The 25,323-nt window shown below is 33.7% G+C and overlaps 1 protein-coding gene across 7 annotated transcripts in view; it reads left to right on the top strand.

Annotated features, from left to right (window-relative positions):
- Positions 1 to 25,323, top strand: part of utrn (utrophin) — a 305,780-nt gene that overhangs the window by 42,373 nt on the left and 238,084 nt on the right. For all 7 annotated transcript variants that reach the window (XM_089124741.1, XM_089124740.1, XM_089124743.1 and 4 more), the window contains 6 exons: positions 1,703 to 1,795; positions 2,901 to 2,978; positions 4,472 to 4,564; positions 4,653 to 4,825; positions 5,717 to 5,832; positions 7,557 to 7,708. In XM_089124741.1, coding sequence (XP_088980867.1) covers positions 1,703 to 1,795; positions 2,901 to 2,978; positions 4,472 to 4,564; positions 4,653 to 4,825; positions 5,717 to 5,832; positions 7,557 to 7,708 — 705 coding nt within the window. The remainder of the gene's footprint in view (positions 1 to 1,702; positions 1,796 to 2,900; positions 2,979 to 4,471; positions 4,565 to 4,652; positions 4,826 to 5,716; positions 5,833 to 7,556; positions 7,709 to 25,323) is intronic.

The raw sequence follows: 25,323 nt of genomic DNA, 5'->3' as shown, positions 1-25,323 counted from the left end.
CCGACGTCTTTTCAGCGGTCAGATGAGAGTAATCGCTCGACTGAGGAAAAAGAAATTATTATGAAATGCAGAAGGTAAGGTATTTTTGTCACAACTATAAAGTTTGATAACGAAAAATCTGTATTATTAACTTATTATAATAGGCTAATCTTTTAAAATGTAATGCATACATTTGAATGTTTAATGATTTTTAAAAGATAGAAAGATGATAATAGATGGATACAGTCGATTATGATTCAATTGAAATGCTTAAAATTACAGATTAAAATTACCGTCCAAAATCCATGAAAATCCTGAAATTTGGCGATGATAATTAATATATTACAGGTATTTATGCTGCAACCCAGAAAGCCTTTGCTAGTTTGGTCCATTAAAACCACTATTCATCAGCATGCAAAAAAAAAAAAAAAGGTGCAACCAAATCATATGCGACCAACTGAGAAAGTTGACCAGTTCAACCACTGGGAAAGGTAGTCTCCTGTTTTTCCCGGGTTTCTCCTGGTCCTCCTGGTTTGTTATTTCTCCCGGAAAACTCCCGTAATTTGCCTGGCCCATCCTCCTTTATGAACAATCGGACCAATATGTTTGTCTAATGTTGACCAGATGCATTGTATTCACTCTATCCACACACACGTTTGTCATCTCAACCTGGCGACACAAACCTCTGCATGTTATTGTTCGGATGTTAAAATGTTGTATATCCCACAGGGCTCCTCGGTTACGGCAAAAATAATAAGCCCGATTGTTTTTGAATATTGAAATTATTTCTTGATATGAGTAATTTTAGATGTAAATGAAACTTCAAAATGATCTGCACTGAAGCACAAATCAATACTGTGTGAATTGATCTAAGTAAAAGTCCTCAAAGCACCGTCACAGAAGAATGGATTAAGCAAGAAGAATTAAGAAACAAATGACAAACAAAACAAAACGACGCGAAAATACAAATGAAATAAACAGTGTTTTAGGGTTTTCAGGAATCAGTATCGCCGAAAACTGAAACGCATTGACCAATCAAATGTAAAATAACACTGCATAGTCTGACTGTGCACATGAAATATGGATTAATCCTTATTAAAGCTACTGAAGTTATTCAGTCAAGCTCAGCGAGAGTTTTTCCATCTTTAATGACGGACAGGATCATTAGGCCACCGTCACTTTAAGAGTGAATACACTCTTGCCCACCGTGTTTATGTCAACACCCAGACAGCAAACTGACATTGAATCAACGTGGAAACGACGTCTCTCATGACATTGAAGCAACGTTGATTTTGCTCATCGAATTAACGTTGAACCAACGTCAGACGCGGCATTCTTCAAAGCTAAATGAAAATCGAAAATTGGTTTGCTTTCATAACGTTGAAACAACGCGTTGATTTTCCGTTAGTTTTGAAAGAATGACGCGTCTGACGTTGGTTCAACGTTAATTCGATGAGCAAAACAATGTCAGATCAACGTTGTTTCGATATCATATTTCCACGTTGATTCAATGTCAGTTTGCTATCTGGGTACTCACCAAAACGACATTTTGACATTTGTGTGTATGTGTGTGTACGCTTTAGCAACAGCATTTATAACTCACAACAATCCTTTCTACCTCGATTATCTTGTTCTTATTGGATTATAATCGTTGCTGCTGGGTTTCTTGTGTTTCGTTGAGGATGGGCTTGTATTAACGCTACTTTAATGTCCTGTGTTTTAGACGGGGAAGACGCCCATCAAAGACATGTTCTCTGACCTGAGAGACGGCAGAAAACTCCTCGACCTCCTGGAGGGACTGACTGGAAGCACACTGGTGTGTGTGTGTGTGTGTGTTTGAATAGTGTAATGTTTCTGAACTATGTGTTTATATTTAGCTTCAACCAAACCCTTTAGTTTAGAATAACACACACAGACAGTTTGAGTGACAGCTGAGGCTTCATCTTCATCGCTCTTCTTTATCATTTTCACCCTGTTGATTAGTGTTTCATTTCCCCAGTGAGTGTGAGATGAAGAGCTCTTATGTAAAGTATGATTATGATTATGATTCTCTTTTGTATTGTCAGTATTTACTCAGTGCTGTTAGTCGGGTTGGGTGATGAATCATATATTTACAGTTTTTCTGTGTCATGATTTTGCCCCTTCTTCTCCCACATCTCATTTAACGAGAGTGTGTTTATGATGTGAAGTTTACAGCATTCCTGTTTTACACTTTAATTCTTTTCCGCGGATCATTTGAAACCGTTTCTTTGAAACTCGATCGATTGGATTCTTTTGTTTCCAAAAAAGTTTTATATTAATAATAATTATTAATTTATATTATTTTATATTATTAATTATTCAATTATTTATACATTAAATTCAAATAAGTTGTTAATTGTAATAATAAAATAATTCTTATCATTACTGTTTCCATATTGATTTTTAATTTATATTATTTTATATTATTATATTTTATATTATTAATTATTCAATTATTTATACATTAAATTCAAATAAGTTGTTATTAATTGTAATAATAAAATAATTCTTATCATTACTGTTTCCATATTGATTTAATGCATGTAAATATTGCTGTTAAATGGTAAGTGGACTGCATTTATATAGCGGCTTCATAGACCTAATAGCCACCAAAGCGCTTTACATTTGCCTCACATTCACCCATTCACACACTCATTCACACACCGACGCCGACTGTTATTACTAAGCATAGTTATATGCATAAAAATCAAATAAATAGCATTATTTTTCTTTATTTAGTGAAAAACTGGAAATATAATTTTGCATCAATTTTGCAAGAATGATTTTTTGTTGTTGAAATGGTTCTTCTGAGACTTACTCAGATGAGTGTGTAAATGAGTGTGTGTAGTAACTCTCTCTCTGTGTGTGTGTGTGTGTGTGTGTGTGTGTGTCTCCCTCAGACCAAAGAGCGCGGCTCCACCAGAGTCCACTCGCTGAACAACGTGAACCGCGTGCTGCAGGTCCTGCTCCAGAACAGCGTGAGTCGCGCTTCTCCTTGCCGTCGGACACACACACACACACACTGCGACTGACAGACGCGACCGGGGGAAGGGCAGGCCAATTAAAGTAGTTTACACTTCCCGTGTGTCTTTTCGGGACATTAGCGGGTCGCTTTGACAGCAAGGTCTTTGCATTTTTGATGTGTCCTCTGTGTTTATTCTCTGATGGCCTGGGGTCTCACACACACACACACACACACACACAGATGCTATAAACAATGTGCTCAATGTTTCGTTCATATTGCAGATCATTGTCCTCGGTAGACGTGGTGCTGCCGTGATAGCAATATTTTAATATTTTATTAAAATATTTTTTTTATTTTATTTTTCGTAAAATAGTTTACTAATATAGATTTTTTTTAAAGATATTCAAATAAACTGTGAGACAATGAATTAAAAAAATCAATAGATTTGAAATATCGATATAATTTGTAAAAAAATAAATAAATGCAATATTGATACAATGTTATAAAATAATATATATACAATAATATATGACTGATGAACTTTTTTTTGGTAAATAAATGTACTTTTTAAATTTTTAATAGAACATAATTTTATTGTGTGTTTGCGTATTTACATGCATTAAAAATCACGCAGACAGAATTTATCATCATTACTCTCATTTAATTAATCTCATGCATTCATTTGTTAATTTTGGATGCCAAAACGACTTTTACATAAACTACCGTTCAGTAAGATATTGTTTTTAAGACATTAATAGTGTAATTAATGCATTAAATTGATCAAAAGTGACAATAAGGATTTTAATAAAGTAAAAAAAAATATTTCAATTTCAATTTTTTTTTTTAGCTTTCTGGTCATTAAATAATCTCGATTTAAAAATACCACAATTTTCACAAAAAAAAGCAGCTTTCAACATTTTTAATAATAAACATTTATTAAATCACACTAAAATTAAACATTTATCACCTTATTGTAAAGCCTTACCAAAAAATAATAATCATAATCTTTCATCAAAAATGTTTGTAATAACTTTCCCCAGCGAATACACGACTAACATAACTGCAGTTAATGGCCGACAATATTTCCAGCTAAACTCTAATATCTCAAAAGTGAAATGTTTTGTATACCGGGTTTCGTGTGGAACATATACACACACAGTCGTTCCCAGCCTTCATCTGAACCCTGAGAAACAGCAGCATTTCCAGAGGATTACGAGTCCTTCCCGTGACGTGTGTGTGTGTGTGTGTGTGTGTAGATTAACCACACCTGCACACACAACTCAATGACTGGCTTAAGAGAGTCAAACACAAGCAGTAGTGAGAGCGTACGATTCACATCACTGTGTGTGTGAGGAAACGGAGAGAGATTAAATCAGTGCCGTGTGAATGGGAAGCTCTCGGATAATTACAGGATAGGCCAATTAATCTTCCAATATTTCTTTGAGTTGAAGAGTTTGAGTATCTGTTGTGTGAGCGGGTCTTGCGATCTGTGTTTTGTGGTGTCAGGTGGAGCTGGTGAATATCGGCGGGACGGATATTGTGGACGGGAATCATAAGCTTACTCTCGGACTCATCTGGAGTATCATCCTGCACTGGCAGGTCAGAACACACACACACACACACACACACGACCAACTCTATGAGACTGCAAGAGTCAAACAAACCTGTGTGTGTGTGTGTGTTTAAGGTGAAAGACGTCATGAAGGATGTGATGTCCAGTCTTCAGCAGACCAACAGTGAGAAGATCTTGCTGAGCTGGGTGAGGAACTGCACCCGTAACTACCACACCGTCAACGTGCTCAACTTCACCACCAGCTGGGCGGACGGCCTGGCCTTCAACGCCATCTTACACCACTTCAGGTGACACACACACACACGTTTAGACTGCTGTCAGCGCGGTCTCTAGGGAAAGGCTATGGAGCGTATTGATTGGGTCAGAGGTCAAGAGAGTTTGTGTTCATAAGCTGTTCGCTCTGTTTGGGTTGATCTGTCAGACATGAGCTGCACGAACTGACACACACACACACACACACACATGATAAGGTTGGATCTCAGAGAATCTGATGGATGTTAGTGATATGACATGTTTGCAGATGAATCGGTACGCCCAGGTGTAGTCCACATATTTTGCTAAACAAAGTGTGTTTTTTTATTTTATTTTATTTGTAGCAGTTTTTTATACAACACAAAACATATCCAAATCTCAAAAATGTTTACAGAAAGATTGTTATACATAAAATAAAATAAAACTGAACAAACAGCACCCACCCCCCCCCACACCAGACAGAGAGAATAAAAAAAAATTACACTTTGAATCACTAAATCAAAATTGGAAAAAAATAAAAAATCATCATAATAAAATAAAATATAAATTGACAATGGAAAGATGAAGTAAGATAAAAGTCATCCATATTACATACGTGTCCAAAGATATTTCAATTCTTAGAAAGATACGTAAGGAAGGGGCCCCAGATTTTATCAATTTTTTTAGAGGCATCAGCTTTAGAAAAACGAATCCTTTCAATCCTTTTCAATGCATCTTAGTACTACACTCTCATTGGCCGCTGAACGCATTATCAGATTAGCAAAAATTGAACATCCAAACGCCGAGGAAAGGAGGAGTCTCACGTTTGCAGACACTATTCGCTTTCAGAAGAGCACTGTTAAAAACTGCACGGTTCGCATTAGCCGAATGTTTGGATGTGAGTTTAGCTGAACGCTCCTTCAGACTCAGGATGGCTTCTGTTTCAGGCCTCAAGGCTTCAGCTGGGAGGAGCTGGCTCATCTTACCCCGGTGGAGAGGCTGGACCACGCGTTCACGTTCGCCAAAGAGCAGCTCAACATTGAGAGACTTCTGGATCCAGAAGGTAAAGAAACTTCTCCAGATCAGAAGCATTATAACTATAAACTTTTCATTGTTCGGCAAATGTTTACTGAGATTTAAATAGATATCCATGTAATCAGAAATTACGCTTGAGGGCAACAGAAATACACACACACAGTTCGCAGTGTTGGTCTCTGGGATTTACTGCGTTCCTTGGGTTTAAAGTGACTTTTGTAGTGAATGTCTGTGAAAGTGAACATTAGCTACGATCTGAGGGAAAAATCTAATTAAAAAAAAAAAAAAAAAATATATATATATATATATATATATATATATATGTGTATATATATGTGTGTGTGTATATATATATATATATATATATATTTTTTTATTTTTTTTTTTTTTTTGTGAAACGATTAATTCGTTTGGGCTATATAAATAAATAAATATATTTATATATATATATTTTTTTTTTGTTGATTTTTTTTTTTTGGGTCAAACGATTAATTGCGATTAATCGCATCCAAAATAAAAGTTTGTGTTTACATAATATATGTGTGTGTACGGTGTATAATTATTTTGTATATAAAAATTCACACACGTGCATGTATATATTTAAGAAAAATGTGTTATTAATATATAAACTTATACCATTTATACATCCATATATTAAACCATTTATTAAAAATATATAAAATATAAATATGTTATTATGTATGTATATATATATATACAGTATATTCATGCAAATATTTCTTAAATATATACATGCATGTGTGTGTATTTATATATGCAAAATAATTATATACACTACACACTCATATATTATGTAAACACAATCTTTTATTTTGGATGCAATTAATCGTTGCCCAGCCGCAATATTTTTCTATTTTTATGATAACAATTGTGATTGCATTTTATAATCCAAGAAGTCTTGGCTGGCTGTTTTGTTTGTTGGGCTGTACATTAGGCCAAAGTTTTGTGATTATATATCAATATGGTTATAAAAAGGAAACTAGTAATAATACTAATAAAATATTAAATGATTAATTAATTGAATACATTAAAAAGTATAAAATTATTACATTTTTAAAATGACTAAAAATACAGATTTCTATTGTAATATTTCCCTGTGAAAAAAAAAAGAGTATTTCAGAAAGAAAATGTCAATAATATTTTAAAATAAAAATGATATTATTTTAATTTTAATTGAATGAATATGTTCATTTTAATATATCACAATGGTATACAATACTAAAATGTATGGCTGTCTTAATGGTCACATTCAAAAGTTAAACTTGGTCTTCTGTTTTGAGAAATGCTTCTCATTAGTTTGATGCAGATCGGCGCATCATCATACATGAAGAGCAGTGCTGTGCTTCGCTCTGAAACACGCAGCACATACATTTAATTAAATCAGAAAGTCACTCTAAGCATATCTAATGGACAATCAGCCTTTTTCACACCCAAAATTTCCCCGAAGTTCACCTCGAGTCTGCAGCATCTTTATAGGGCTTGACCACCATCATCTTCTGACTTACTGTTGGCCTTATTTGGAGATCTGGCCATCAAACCATTGAAATAATGCCAGTCAACAAACCAGGACATTCCAGAGCCCAGATCCTGAGTCTAATCATCTGGACTTGATTGGATTACATGGCTTTTCCTGAACACAAGTTCACATGAGCCATAACTAATCAGAGGGAACGCATACAGCATTAACACACACACCCTAAGTCACGCTCATACTCTGTGTGTGTTTCTCAGATGTGGCGGTTCAGCTGCCAGATAAGAAGTCCATCATCATGTATGTGACCTCACTCTTCGCTGTGTTCCCCAATGACATCACACTGGATGACATCAGAGAGGTGGAGACGCTGCCCCGACGCTTTAAGGTGGAGCACGATGAGGGACATGCTGTGAGTGCACTGGGTACACACACACACTTACTCAAGGCAGAGCATCAGTTAACCACATGAGATCGGGTTTGCATCATGGGCCCAAACGGTCGTAATCGAGTGTTCAGGCCCATTTGAAGAAGTTTTTAAGGTGGTCTTGTGGTTTGCAGTCGGTTTTAAGGGGGATCCGTCAGGGCTGATTGGTGTAAAGGCACGTTGTTCACACTAGGCTTGCCGCGATAGACGGTGTTGACGGTGTTACCGGTTTTAAGCCCCATCACCGGTGACATCACTTTCCCACCGTGACACCGCGATGTCTTGACTTTTTTTTTTAAAGTATTCGTTTTTGCTAAAATATTTATTTGAATTAATTAAAAATAATAATTTTCAATTATTTAGTTCTGAAGAGAGCATTATAATTAAAAATGAGCTGCGCAACGCGTGCCGTCACGTCACAGATCAGCAAGCATCAGGATTCCATTTAGCACGTGTGGAGACGAGAACGAGTCAAATTACAGAAAAGCAAGATAATGGCGGAAGATTTGGTGTCAAAACGCAATGCAAAAGCGCCTGTTTGGCAATATTTTGGCCAATATATATTAATGTTAATAAATGCCAATTTATAGTGTTTTACTTTTTTTTAGAGTGCTGTCATTTATGTAGGCTAAGGTCCTTTTTAAAGTTTTTATTTTATATTCGTCTCTTTTTATTTGGTTTTATCTTATTTAAACTTTGTTTAATTTATTTAGGCCTATTTTGTTTTCTTATTCGTTAATAAACGTTTTTTTTTTGGGCCCACAGTTTGCCGATTTTCACTTTTTTCAGCCTATGCATGGGGTTATTTTTATTCGTTCGTTATGCTAATAAAAGTTCTGTCTTTATTTTATTCGTTTATTATTCTAATAAAAGTGCTGTCTAAATAAAAGTTTATTGTCAGCGAGTTGTTTTTTTTTTTGTGTCCATTCCAGCAATTGACGCTTATTTCGAAAGTGAAAGTATGTCATTTATGTAGGCTAAGGTCCGTTTTGAAGTTTTTATTTTATATTCGTCTCTTTTTAATTGGTTTTATCTCATTTAAACTTTGTGTAATTTATTTAGGCCTATTTTATTTTCTTATTCGTTAATAAACGTTTTATGGTTCTTATTTGTTTGGGCCCACATTTTGCCGATTTTCACTTTTTTCAGCCTATGCATGGGGTTATTTTTATTCGTTCGTTATGCTAATAAAAGTCTATAAATAAAAGTTTTATTATCAGCGAGTTGTTTTTTTTTGTCCATTCAAGCAATTGACGCTTATTTCGAAAGTGAAAGTATAACGCGCACGCATTTAAAAGCTATTTAACCCCCCCGCCCTGCCCTCCACGGTGACACCGGGATTACCGGTGTTGTCACACGTCGATTAACCGGTGGGAAATTTTCCTCACCGCGGCAACCCTAGTTCACACTAAGAAGAATACCTATACATACACTCACCTGAAGGATTATTCCACTACAGATAGCTACAGTTTGCAAGAGCTCACCAAAATTGGAGGTTGAAGACTGGAAAAATGTTGCCTGGTCTGATGAGTCTCGATTTCGCGTAAACAGAATGAGAACATGGATCCATCATGCCTTGTTCCCACTGTGCAGGCTGGTGGTGGTGGTGTAATGGTGTGGGGGATGTTTTCTTGGCACTCTTTAGTGCCCCTTAGTGCCAATTGGGCATCGTTTAAATGCCACGGCCTACCTGAGCATTGTTTCTGACCATGTCCATCCCTTTATGGCCACCATGTCCCCATCCTCTGATGGCTACTTCCAGCAGGATCATGTTTCTTGAACATGACAATGAGTTGACTGTACTAAAATGGCCGCCACAGTCACCAGATCTCAACCCAATAGAGCATCTTTGGGATGTGGTGGAACGGGAGCTTCATCCCACAAATCTCCATCAACTGCAAGATGCGATCCTATCAATATGGGCCAACATTTCTAAAGAATGCTTTCAGGCAGTTCTGAAGGTGAAAGGGGGTCAAACACAGTATTAGTGTGGTGTTCCTAATAATCCTGTAGGTGAGTGTATATCAGTACTGCTCATTTCTCATATTTATAACAAAAAACTGAAAGCTGATGCGACCAGTCATGGAAGACTTGATTATATTGTGGGCGCCTTTATTTTGACACGTTGCAATCCGATGCTTGTAGACATCAGCGTGAGTCATCTTATTACTGAAACTGTAAGTGGCAGAAAAACCACAAAGACCATCATGCATTTGTGTAATGACTCTGTTTATAAACTATATATAAATGTGAAGTATGAGTTTTAACAGACAGGCACATAATAATGTTATCCAGTGTTGTAGTACTCGAGACTCGGACTCGTCTCGGACACGGTCTCGAGACCATATTTTAATGGTCTTGGTCTTGTCATGGACTCGTGTCCATTTGGACTCGGAATTGACTCGTACTCGAACATTTTTTTTTTTAGGACTCGGAATTATTCCCGAGTCCACTCGAGTTCAATTAAAAATATGTTTCATGATTATTAATTTAGTTAATAAAATATTTCTTTAAATTGATTGACACGCCCAGTGATTGGTGATTTTCTAGTGCGCAACTGCGCATGACAAATTGTAATAAAATTACTTTTAACACCACCTACTATGTGGCCTTTTTACCCTAAACTGATCATATTTTTTAAACTCTAAGTAAATTCAGTAAAAAAAAAAGGATTTCTCTAAGTAAATAAAAGTAAATTAGGTAATCAACCCTCACTGGTCTCGGTCTCGACTCGGACTCGACCGTCTCTGGTCTCGGTGTCGACTCTCTATGGACTCGAGTGAGGTGGTCTCGACTACAACACTGATGTTATACACAGCAGAGTTGGAGATATATTTAACACAGCTCGTGTGAACACTAGAGGAGATCTTCTTGACTTCACACAGCATGAGTTGCTCAGAGAATGCACTCGATGCTAAACTCTGCAATGGCAGCTGAAGAGAGCTTGATGTTGTTCTGATGAGGAAGTGCCTGTGGAAAACGGGCATCACACTCTCATGCCGACACACAACTCTCGCTCTCTCTCTCTCTCGCTCGCACACTCTTTCTTCCTCTCTGCCTTCTGCTGACACTGGTAAGAGTGAGTCACACAGCCGTCCAGCATATATAGTGTGCTTTACTGTAACACACTGTCAGAGCAGGGCGACGGTTATCCTTACTTGCATACATGTATACAAGTGCTGTTAAAAAGTTGCACGCCATGTTTTAAGTACATAAACCATAGTAATATCATGCATTAATGAACATTTCTCATGGTAATGTCATGTTTTAAGCACATAGACCTTAGTAATATCATGCGTTTATGGACATTTCTCATGGTAATGTCATGTTTTAAGTACATAAACCATAGTAATATCATGCATTTATGAACATTTCTCATGGTAATGTCATGTTTTAACCACATAAACCATAGTAATATAATGCATTTATGAACATTTCTCATGGTAATGTCATGTTTTAACCACATAGACCATAGTAATATCATGCATTTATGGACATTTCTCATGGTAATGTCATGTTTTAACCACATAGACCATAGTAATATCATGCATTAATGAACATTTCTCATGGTAATGTCATGTTTTAACCACATAAACCATAGTAATATCATGCATTTATGGACATTTCTCATGGTAATGTCATGTTTTAACCACATAAACCATAGTAATATAATGCATTTATGGACATTTCTCGTGGTAATGTCATGTTTTAACCACATAAACCATAGTAATATAATGCATTTATGGACATTTCTCATGGTAATGTCATGTTTTAAGCACATAAACCATCGTAATATCATGCATTTATGGACATTTCTCATGGTAATGTCATGTTTTAACCATATAAACTATAGTAATATAATGCATTTATGGACATTTCTCATGGTAATGTCATGTTTTAACCATATAAACTATAGTAATATAATGCATTTATGAACATTTCTCATGGTAATGTCATGTTTATATGACATGCACCATAGTAATATAATGCATTTATGAACATTTCTCATGGTAATGTCATGTTTATATGACATGCACCATAGTAATATCATGCATTTATGAACATTTCTCATGGTAATGTCATGTTTTAAGCACATAGACCATAGTAATATCATGCATTTATGAACATTTCTCATGGTAATGTCATGTTTTAAGCACATAGACCATAGTAATATCATGCATTTATGGACATTTCTCATGGTAATGTCATGTTTTAACCACATAGACCATAGTAATATAATGCATTTATGAACATTTCTCATGGTAATGTCATGTTTATATGACATGCACCATAGTAATATCATGCATTTATGAACATTTCTCATGGTAATGTCATGTTTTAAGCACATAGACCATAGTAATATCATGCATTTATGAACATTTCTCATGGTAATGTCATGTTTTAAGCACATAGACCATAGTAATATCATGCATTTATGAACATTTCTCATGGTAATGTCATGTTTTAAGCACATAGACCATAGTAATATAATGCATTTATGAACATTTCTCATGGTAATGTCATGTTTATATGACATGCACCATAGTTATATAATGCATTTATGAACATTTCTCATGGTAATGTCATGTTTTAACCACATAGACCATAGTAATATAATGCATTTATGAACATTTCTCATGGTAATGTCATGTTTATATGACATGCACCATAGTAATATCATGCATTTATGGACTTTTCTCATGGTAATGTCATGTTTTAACCACATAAACCATAGTAATTTCATGCATTTACGGACATTTCTCATGGTAATGTCATGTTTTAACCACATAAACCATAGTAATATAATGCATTTATGGACATTTCTCATGGTAATGTCATGTTTTAAGCACATAGACCATAGTAATATAATGCATTTATGGACATTTCTCATGGTAATGTCATGTTTTAACCACATAAACCATAGTAATATCATGCATTTATGAACATTTCTCATGGTAATGTCATGTTTTAAGCACATAAACTATAGTAATATCATGCATTTATGAACATTTCTCATGGTAATGTCATGTTTTAACCACATAGACCATAGTAATATAATGCATTTATGAACATTTCTCATGGTAATGTCATGTTTATATGACATGCACCATAGTAATATCATGCATTTATGGACTTTTCTCATGGTAATGTCATGTTTTAAGCACATAGACCATAGTAATATCATGCATTTATGGACATTTCTCATGGTAATGTCATGTTTTAACCACATAAACCATAGTAATATCATGCATTTATGGACATTTCTCATGGTAATGTCATGTTTTAACCACATAAACCATAGTAATATAATGCATTTATGGACATTTCTCATGTTAATGTCATGTTTTAACCACATAAACCATAGTAATATAATGCATTTATGGACATTTCTCATGGTAATGTCATGTTTTAACCACATAAACCATAGTAATATCATGCATTTATGGACATTTCTCATGGTAATGTCATGTTTTAACCACATAAACCATAGTAATATAATGCATTTATGGACATTTCTCGTGGTAATGTTATGTTTTAAGCACATAGACCATAGTAATATAATGCATTTATGGACATTTCTCATGGTAATGTCATGTTTTAAGCACATAGACCATAGTAATATAATGCATTTATGGACATTTCTCATGGTAATGTCATGTTTTAACCACATAAACCATAGTAATATCATGCATTTATGGACATTTCTCATGGTAATGTCATGTTTTAACCACATAAACCATAGTAATATCATGCATTTATGAACATTTCTCATGGTAATGTCATGTTTTAAGCACATAGACCATAGTAATATCATGCATTTATGAACATTTCTCATGGTAATGTCATGTTTTAAGCACATAAACTATAGTAATATCATGCATTTATGAACATTTCTCATGGTAATGTCATGTTTTAACCACATAGACCATAGTAATATAATGCATTTATGAACATTTCTCATGGTAATGTCATGTTTATGACATGCACCATAGTAATATAATGCATTTATGAACATTTCTCATGGTAATGTCATGTTTTAACCACATAGACCATAGTAATATAACGCATTTATGAACATTTCTCATGGTAATGTCATGTTTATATGACATGCACCATAGTAATATCATGCATTTATGGACTTTTCTCATGGTAATGTCATGTTTTAACCACATAAACCATAGTAATATCATGCATTTATGGACATTTCTCATGGTAATGTCATGTTTTAACCACATAAACCATAGTAATATAATGCATTTATGGACATTTCTCATGGTAATGTTATGTTTTAAGCACATAGACCATAGTAATATAATGCATTTATGGACATTTCTCGTGGTAATGTTATGTTTTAAGCACATAGACCATAGTAATATAATGCATTTATGGACATTTCTCATGGTAATGTCATGTTTTAAGCACATAGACCATAGTAATATAATGCATTTATGGACATTTCTCATGGTAATGTCATGTTTTAACCACATAAACCATAGTAATATCATGCATTTATGGACATTTCTCATGGTAATGTCATGTTTTAACCACATAAACCATAGTAATATCATGCATTTATGAACATTTCTCATGGTAATGTCATGTTTTAACCACATAAACCATAGTAATATCATGCATTTATGGACATTTCTCATGGTAATGTCATGTTTTAAGCACATAAACCATAGTAATATAATGCATTTATGAACATTTCTCGTGGTAATGTCATGTTTTAAGCACATAGACCATAGTAATATCATGCATTTATGGACATTTCTCATGGTAATGTCATGTTTTAACCACATAAACCATAGTAATATCATGCATTTATGGACATTTCTCATGGTAATGTCATGTTTTAACCACATAAACCATAGTAATATCATGCATTTATGGACATTTCTCATGGTAATGTCATGTTTTAACCACATAAACCATAGTAATATAATGCATTTATGGACATTTCTCATGGTAATGTCATGTTTTAAGCACATAGACCATAGTAATATAATGCATTTATGGACATTTCTCATGGTAATGTCATGTTTTAAGCACATAGACCATAGTAATATAATGCATTTATGGACATTTCTCATGGTAATGTCATGTTTTAACCATATAAACTATAGTAATATCATGCATTTATGAACATTTCTCATGGTAATGTCATGTTTTAACCACATAAACCATAGTAATATCATGCATTTATGGACATTTCTCATGGTAATGTCATGTTTTAACCATATAAACTATAGTAATATCATGCATTTATGAACATTTCTCATGGTAATGTCATGTTTTATCCACATAAACCATAGTAATATAATGCATTTATGAACATTTCTCATGGTAATGTCATGTTTTAAGCACATAGACCATAGTAATATAATGCATTAATGAACATTTCTCATGGTAATGTCATGTTTTAACCACATAAACCATAGTAATATAATGCATTTATGAACATTTCTCATGGTAATGTCATGTTTTAACCACATAAACCATAGTAATATCATGCATTTATGGACATTTCTCATGGTAATGTCATGTTTTAACCACATAAACCATAGTAATATCATGCATTTATGGACATTTCTCATGGTAATGTCATGTTTTAACCATATAAACTATAGTAATATAATGCATTTATGAACATTTCTCATGGTAATGTCATGTTTTAACCACATAAACCATAGTAATATAATGCATTTATGAACATTTCTCATGGTAATGTCATGTTTTAAGCACATAGACCATAGTAATATAATGCATTAATGAACATTTCTCATGGTAATGTCATGTTTTAACCACATAAACCATAGTAATATAATGCATTTATGAACATTTCTCATGGTAATGTCATGTTTTAAGCACATAGACCATAGTAATATCATGCATTTATGGACATTTCTCATGGTAATGTCATGTTTTAAGCACATAAACTATAGTAATATCATGCATTTATGAACATTTCTCATGGTAATGTCATGTTTTAACCACATTGACCATAGTAATATAATGCATTTATGAACATTTCTCATGGTAATGTCATGTTTATATGACATGCACCATAGTAATATAATGCATTTATGAACATTTCTCATGGTAATGTCATGTTTTAACCACATAGACCATAGTAATATAATGCATTTATGAACATTTCTCATGGTAATGTCATGTTTATATGACATGCACCATAGTAATATCATGCATTTATGGACTTTTCTCATGGTAATGTCATGTTTTAAGCACATAGACCATAGTAATATCATGCATTTATGGACATTTCTCATGGTAATGTCATGTTTTAACCACATAAACCATAGTAATATCATGCATTTATGGACATTTCTCATGGTAATGTCATGTTTTAACCACATAAACCATAGTAATATAATGCATTTATGGACATTTCTCATGGTAATGTTATGTTTTAAGCACATAGACCATAGTAATATAATGCATTTATGGACATTTCTCGTGGTAATGTTATGTTTTAACCACATAGACCATAGTAATATAATGCATTTATGGACATTTCTCATGGTAATGTCATGTTTTAAGCACATAGACCATAGTAATATAATGCATTTATGGACATTTCTCATGGTAATGTCATGTTTTAACCACATAAACCATAGTAATATCATGCATTTATGGACATTTCTCATGGTAATGTCATGTTTTAACCACATAAACCATAGTAATATCATGCATTTATGGACATTTCTCATGGTAATGTCATGTTTTAACCACACAAACCATAGTAATATAATGCATTTATGGACATTTCTCGTGGTAATGTTATGTTTTAAGCACATAGACCATAGTAATATAATGCATTTATGGACATTTCTCATGGTAATGTCATGTTTTAAGCACATAGACCATAGTAATATAATGCATTTATGGACATTTCTCATGGTAATGTCATGTTTTAACCACATAAACCATAGTAATATCATGCATTTATGGACATTTCTCATGGTAATGTCATGTTTTAACCACATAAACCATAGTAATATCATGCATTTATGAACATTTCTCATGGTAATGTCATGTTTTAAGCACATAGACCATAGTAATATCATGCATTTATGAACATTTCTCATGGTAATGTCATGTTTTAAGCACATAAACTATAGTAATATCATGCATTTATGAACATTTCTCATGGTAATGTCATGTTTTAACCACATAGACCATAGTAATATAATGCATTTATGAACATTTCTCATGGTAATGTCATGTTTATGACATGCACCATAGTAATATAATGCATTTATGGACATTTCTCATGGTAATGTCATGTTTTAACCACATAAACCATAGTAATATAATGCATTTATGAACATTTCTCATGGTAATGTCATGTTTTAACCACATAGACCATAGTAATATAATGCATTTATGAACATTTCTCATGGTAATGTCATGTTTATATGACATGCACCATAGTAATATCATGCATTTATGGACATTTCTCATGGTAATGTCATGTTTTAACCACATAAACCATAGTAATATCATGCATTTATGAACATTTCTCATGGTAATGTTATGTTTTAAGCACATAGACCATAGTAATATAATGCATTTATGGACATTTCTCGTGGTAATGTTATGTTTTAAGCACATAGACCATAGTAATATAATGCATTTATGGACATTTCTCATGGTAATGTCATGTTTTAAGCACATAGACCATAGTAATATAATGCATTTATGGACATTTCTCATGGTAATGTCATGTTTTAACCACATAAACCATAGTAATATCATGCATTTATGGACATTTCTCATGGTAATGTCATGTTTTAACCACATAAACCATAGTAATATCATGCATTTATGAACATTTCTCATGGTAATGTCATGTTTTAACCACATAAACCATAGTAATATCATGCATTTATGGACATTTCTCATGGTAATGTCATGTTTTAAGCACATAAACCATAGTAATATAATGCATTTATGAACATTTCTCGTGGTAATGTCATGTTTTAAGCACATAGACCATAGTAATATCATGCATTTATGGACATTTCTCATGGTAATGTCATGTTTTAACCACATAAACCATAGTAATATCATGCATTTATGGACATTTCTCATGGTAATGTCATGTTTTAACCACATAAACCATAGTAATATCATGCATTTATGGACATTTCTCATGGTAATGTCATGTTTTAACCACATAAACCATAGTAATATAATGCATTTATGGACATTTCTCATGGTAATGTCATGTTTTAAGCACATAGACCATAGTAATATAATGCATTTATGGACATTTCTCATGGTAATGTCATGTTTTAAGCACATAGACCATAGTAATATAATGCATTTATGGACATTTCTCATGGTAATGTCATGTTTTAACCATATAAACTATAGTAATATCATGCATTTATGAACATTTCTCATGGTAATGTCATGTTTTAACCACATAAACCATAGTAATATCATGCATTTATGGACATTTCTCATGGTAATGTCATGTTTTAACCACATAAACCATAGTAATATCATGCATTTATGGACATTTCTCATGGTAATGTCATGTTTTAACCATATAAACTATAGTAATATCATGCATTTATGAACATTTCTCATGGTAATGTCATGTTTTATCCACATAAACCATAGTAATATAATGCATTTATGAACATTTCTCATGGTAATGTCATGTTTTAAGCACATAGACCATAGTAATATAATGCATTAATGAACATTTCTCATGGTAATGTCATGTTTTAACCACATAAACCATAGTAATATAATGCATTTATGAACATTTCTCATGGTAATGTCATGTTTTAACCACATAAACCATAGTAATATCATGCATTTATGGACATTTCTCATGGTAATGTCATGTTTTAACCACATAAACCATAGTAATATCATGCATTTATGGACATTTCTCATGGTAATGTCATGTTTTAACCATATAAACTATAGTAATATAATGCATTTATGAACATTTCTCATGGTAATGTCATGTTTTAACCACATAAACCATAGTAATATAATGCATTTATGAACATTTCTCATGGTAATGTCATGTTTTAAGCACATAGACCATAGTAATATAATGCATTAATGAACATTTCTCATGGTAATGTCATGTTTTAACCACATAAACCATAGTAATATAATGCATTTATGAACATTTCTCATGGTAATGTCATGTTTTAAGCACATAGACCATAGTAATATCATGCATTTATGGACATTTCTCATGGTAATGTCATGTTTTAAGCACATAAACTATAGTAATATCATGCATTTATGAACATTTCTCATGGTAATGTCATGTTTTAACCACATTGACCATAGTAATATAATGCATTTATGAACATTTCTCATGGTAATGTCATGTTTATATGACATGCACCATAGTAATATAATGCATTTATGAACATTTCTCATGGTAATGTCATGTTTTAACCACATAGACCATAGTAATATAATGCATTTATGAACATTTCTCATGGTAATGTCATGTTTATATGACATGCACCATAGTAATATCATGCATTTATGGACTTTTCTCATGGTAATGTCATGTTTTAAGCACATAGACCATAGTAATATCATGCATTTATGGACATTTCTCATGGTAATGTCATGTTTTAACCACATAAACCATAGTAATATCATGCATTTATGGACATTTCTCATGGTAATGTCATGTTTTAACCACATAAACCATAGTAATATAATGCATTTATGGACATTTCTCATGGTAATGTTATGTTTTAAGCACATAGACCATAGTAATATCATGCATTTATGGACATTTCTCGTGGTAATGTTATGTTTTAACCACATAGACCATAGTAATATAATGCATTTATGGACATTTCTCATGGTAATGTCATGTTTTAAGCACATAGACCATAGTAATATAATGCATTTATGGACATTTCTCATGGTAATGTCATGTTTTAACCACATAAACCATAGTAATATCATGCATTTATGGACATTTCTCATGGTAATGTCATGTTTTAACCACATAAACCATAGTAATATCATGCATTTATGAACATTTCTCATGGTAATGTCATGTTTTAAGCACATAAACTATAGTAATATCATGCATTTATGAACATTTCTCATGGTAATGTCATGTTTTAACCACATAGACCATAGTAATATAATGCATTTATGAACATTTCTCATGGTAATGTCATGTTTATATGACATGCACCATAGTAATATAATGCATTTATGAACATTTCTCATGGTAATGTCATGTTTTAACCACATAGACCATAGTAATATAATGCATTTATGAACATTTCTCATGGTAATGTCATGTTTATATGACATGCACCATAGTAATATCATGCATTTATGGACTTTTCTCATGGTAATGTCATGTTTTAACCACATAAACCATAGTAATATCATGCATTTATGGACATTTCTCATGGTAATGTCATGTTTTAACCACATAAACCATAGTAATATAATGCATTTATGGACATTTCTCATGGTAATGTTATGTTTTAAGCACATAGACCATAGTAATATAATGCATTTATGGACATTTCTCGTGGTAATGTTATGTTTTAAGCACATAGACCATAGTAATATAATGCATTTATGGACATTTCTCATGGTAATGTCATGTTTTAAGCACATAGACCATAGTAATATAATGCATTTATGGACATTTCTCATGGTAATGTCATGTTTTAACCACATAAACCATAGTAATATCATGCATTTATGGACATTTCTCATGGTAATGTCATGTTTTAACCACATAAACCATAGTAATATCATGCATTTATGAACATTTCTCATGGTAATGTCATGTTTTAAGCACATAGACCATAGTAATATCATGCATTAATGGACATTTCTCATGGTAATGTCATGTTTTAACCACATAAACCATAGTAATATCATGCATTTATGGACATTTCTCATGGTAATGTCATGTTTTAACCACATAAACCATAGTAATATAATGCATTTATGGACATTTCTCATGGTAATGTCATGTTTTAAGCACATAGACCATAGTAATATAATGCATTTATGGACATTTCTCATGGTAATGTCATGTTTTAACCACATAAACCATAGTAATATAATGCATTTATGGACATTTCTCATGGTAATGTCATGTTTTAACCACATAAACCATAGTAATATAATGCATTTATGAACATTTCTCATGGTAATGTCATGTTTTAACCACATAAACCATAGTAATATCATGCATTTATGAACATTTCTCATGGTAATGTCATGTTTTAAGCACATAGACCATAGTAATATAATGCATTAATGAACATTTCTCATGGTAATGTCATGTTTTAACCACATAAACCATAGTAATATAATGCATTTATGAACATTTCTCATGGTAATGTCATGTTTTAACCACATAAACCATAGTAATATAATGCATTTATGAACATTTCTCATGGTAATGTCATGTTTTAACCACATAAACCATAGTAATATAATGCATTTATGAACATTTCTCGTGGTAATGTCATGTTTTAAGCACATAGACCATAGTAATATCATGCATTTATGGACATTTCTCATGGTAATGTCATGTTTTAACCATATAAACTATAGTAATATAATGCATTTATGGACATTTCTCATGGTAATATCATGTTTTTAGGTCATGGCTGACAGGCTGCAGTAATTCACCTTTAATGCCTGTAATAACCGAAATAAGCTGCCTGTCTGGTCACTCAAACTGGATTGCATGCATTTGCTTCTGAATGACACAAAGTTCTGCAGATCTCTGAAGTCAGCTGACGGATGAGTCATGACTGAGGCCCTTTAACGATACACACTTAACAATACACGTAAACCAAGACTTGAGTCCCTTATGCCATTTGAATGCTTTGACTCAAGTCTGTTTGGAATGATAATTTAGGGATTTACACACCCACAGTTAAATGCTGTTTTCACTTTTTCAAATCTTTGCCAGACAATAATCATTAATCCAGAATAATCGATGGTTAATTCCTGGTCGGGTCTCGCTGTACTGTATCTGTGCAGGGTTGGCGCTGTGGGGCGTTTGGGTGGTTCTGCATTCGTCAGACCACAAATGTTTCAATGCTGTTTGTTCCAGCTTTGCTTCACCACCCTCCATACGCACACACACACACACACACACACACACACACACTCTTACAGTCGACCAGAAGAACAAAGTCTGATCCCGCATGTGGGATGAAATTGGCAATTCCAGCGGAGCATGTTCATCAGATGACCTTTTCCCCCAGATGAGGGCCGTTCTCTGTGCATTTATACAAGGAACAAAGCCTTGTTTGAGGACTCAGTTGCTACTATTAGCAGTTTAAATGCTCTTTCAGCTCTGGAAACAGCCCTAAATGAAAACGTTCTGGAGGTGATTATTATTAGTCACAGTTTTGAACAGAAAAGTACCCAAAATAAACCATGTTTTGGACTTCTTTCATGACAATGCCATGCTTTTTCTCTACTTAAACCATGGACATACCATATTCTATTACTTCTAGTATGGCAATGACACGTGTTTTGGATATGATACCATATTCTTGACCATCGATCATGACAGTGCCTTGTTCTTGCACTGTGGTAATACCATGTTTTTATCACTTTTTGTACTCTTGTAGTTCTTGATATGATAATACCATATTCTTGACATATATCATTACAATGTCATGCTGGTATATGTGGACCATGGTAGTTGCACACTGTTTTTTGTACCATGACAATACCCTTTTCTTCTCATCTATCATGACAATTCCCTGCTTTATTGTACTTGCAGAATGGTGATACCATATTTTTTTTTAGTTATGTTACCATGGTAATACCGTGTTTTTTACTTATACTCTGGCAATACCATGTTTTTTTAGTTATGTTACCATGGTAATACCGTGTTTTTGACTTGTACTCTGGCAATACCATGTTTTTTGGTCATGTTACCATGGTAATACCGTGTTTTTGACTTGTACTCTGGCAATACCATGTTTTTTAGTTATGTTACCATGGTAATACCGTGTTTTTGACTTGTACTCTGGCAATACCATGTTTTTTGGTCATGTTACCATGGTAATACCGTGTTTTTGACTTGTACTCAGGCAATACCATGTTTTTTGGTCATGTTACCATGGTAAAACGGTGTTTTTGACTTGTACTCTGGCAATGCCATGTTTTTTGGTCATGTTACCATGGTAAAACCGTGTTTTTGACTTGTACTCTGGCAATACCATGTTTTTTGGTCATGTTACCATGGTAAAACTGTGTTTTTGACTTGTACTCTGGCAATGCCATGTTTTTTTGGTTATGTTACGATGGCAATACCGTGTTTTTACTTGTACTCTGGCAATACCATGTTTTTTGGTCATGTTACCATGGTAATACCATGTTTTTGACTTGTACTCTGGCAATACCATGTTTTTTTAGTTATGTTACCATGGTAATACCGTGTTTCTGACTTGTACTCTGGCAATACCATGTTTTTTGGTCATGTTACCATGGCAATACCATGTTTTTTGGTCATGTTACCATGGTAAAACCGTGTTTTTGACTTGTACTCTGGCAATACCATGTTTTTTGGTCATGTTACCATGGTAATACCATGTTTTTGACTTGTACTCTGGCAATACCATGTTTTTTTAGTTATGTTACCATGGTAATACCGTGTTTCTGACTTGTACTCTGGCAATACCATGTTTTTTGGTCATGTTACCATGGCAATACCATGTTTTTTGGTCATGTTATCATGGTAAAACGGTGTTTTTGACTTGTACTCTGGCAATACCATGTTTTTTGGTCATGTTACCATGGTAATACCATGTTTTTGACTTGTACTCTGGCAATACCATGTTTTTTTAGTTATGAATACCGTGTTTCTGACTTGTACTCTGGCAATACCATGTTTTTTGGTCATGTTACCATGGCAATACCATGTTTTTTGGTCATGTTACCATGGTAAAACGGTGTTTTTGACTTGTACTCTGGCAATGCCATGTTTTTTGGTCATGTTACCATGGTAAAACCGTGTTTTTGACTTGTACTCTGGCAATACCATGTTTTTTTGGTCATGTTACCATGGTAATACCATGTTTTGTTCATGTCATACTCCTCAGGGCAGTGCTCTTTTCTAAGATCAGAACAGAGTTATCAGTCCAAGCGCATTATTAGTTATCTCTCTTATGTGTCCCACTGTTGTCCTGTTCCCCAGAGCTCCCGGGTGTGGTGCCGTTTGGTTTCCCCGATGTCAGGTTTCAGATCTGACGGGTTCATCACCTGATTCTGTCTCTTTTATTATACAGCACAATGGCTTCTATTACCACCGGACTCACAAAGCTTGCGGTCGATTAGTGTTTCACTCTTATCAACGAGCTGTGGCATTTCTGGCTTGGGTGTGCTGTGGAATGTAGGTCGCCGGTGTTAGCAAAGCCGTCAGTTTTAAGGCGTGGGACATAAACATCTGAGAATGTGGCTGATATCCCACGACCGGCCCTGTTTTGTGTTCAGCTGGGGACACGTGCCAATAGCAGCATTGTCTGCGTGTGAAGGTGCGGCGATTGTCGTTCAGACTCTTGAACTTTCAGGAATGATTCTCTTGTTGTGTGTTCAGTGGTAGCATGAAGTGTCATCTCACAACAGGTGCTGGAGTGAATCTCAGGAAACAAAAAAAGTACTTCCCACCACTTCCAGAGGGAGTTGAAAACACATTCGACCGGATTACTTTAGTAGTGTGAACGCTCATGTGGTCGAATGTGTTCAAATGCACTTCAATGGGAACCAAACGGTTCAAGGTCCAAAAGACACTTTCAGTGCAAACTGTTCAAAGGGCTTTAAACGATGAATAAGGGTCTTATCAAGCGAAACGATCGCTCATTTAATAAATAAATAACAAAGTTTAACTTTTATGAGATCAAATGCTCGCCTTGCTCTGTTCTGTGATGCGCGTTCGTGACTCTCCTGTTCGAACTCATTCATCAAAATGAACAAATCTTTTTTTCTGAGTCATTTGGTTCATTCAACGAATGAAATGAACGAATTGACTCAGAAAAAGATTCGTTCATTTTAGGGCTGTGCAAAAATTATAAAAATAAAAGTCTGTGTTTACGTAATATATTTGTGTGTGTTGTGTATAATTATTTTGTATATATAAATACCTATGCATGCATGTATATATTTAAGAATTATTTGCGCTAAAATTCTGTATATATATATATATATAAATACATAATCTATATTATATAAATATAATATTTTATATATGAATAACACATTTTCTTAAGTATATACATGCATGTGTGTGTATTTATATACACAAAATAATTATACACAGCACACACAAATATATTATGTAAACACAGACTTTTATTTTGGATGCGATTAATCGCAATTCATTTTTGCACAGCCCTAAAATGAACGAATTCCTTCGTTTCATTCGTTGAATGAACCAAATGACTCAGAAAAAAAGATTTGTTCATTTTGATGAACGAGTTCGAACAGGAGAGTCACGAACGTGCGTCACAGAACAGAGCAAGGCGAGCATTTGATCTCATAAAACTTAAACTTTGTTATTTATTTATTAAATGAGCGAT

The sequence above is a fragment of the Pimephales promelas genome, chromosome 20, assembly GCF_988280905.1.
Source record: "Pimephales promelas chromosome 20, fPimPro1.hap1.1, whole genome shotgun sequence".
In the NCBI taxonomy this organism is placed as follows: Eukaryota; Metazoa; Chordata; class Actinopteri; order Cypriniformes; family Leuciscidae; genus Pimephales; species Pimephales promelas.
The sequence above is the reverse complement of the archived record's forward strand: the minus strand, read 5'-3'. Positions and strand labels throughout refer to the sequence as shown.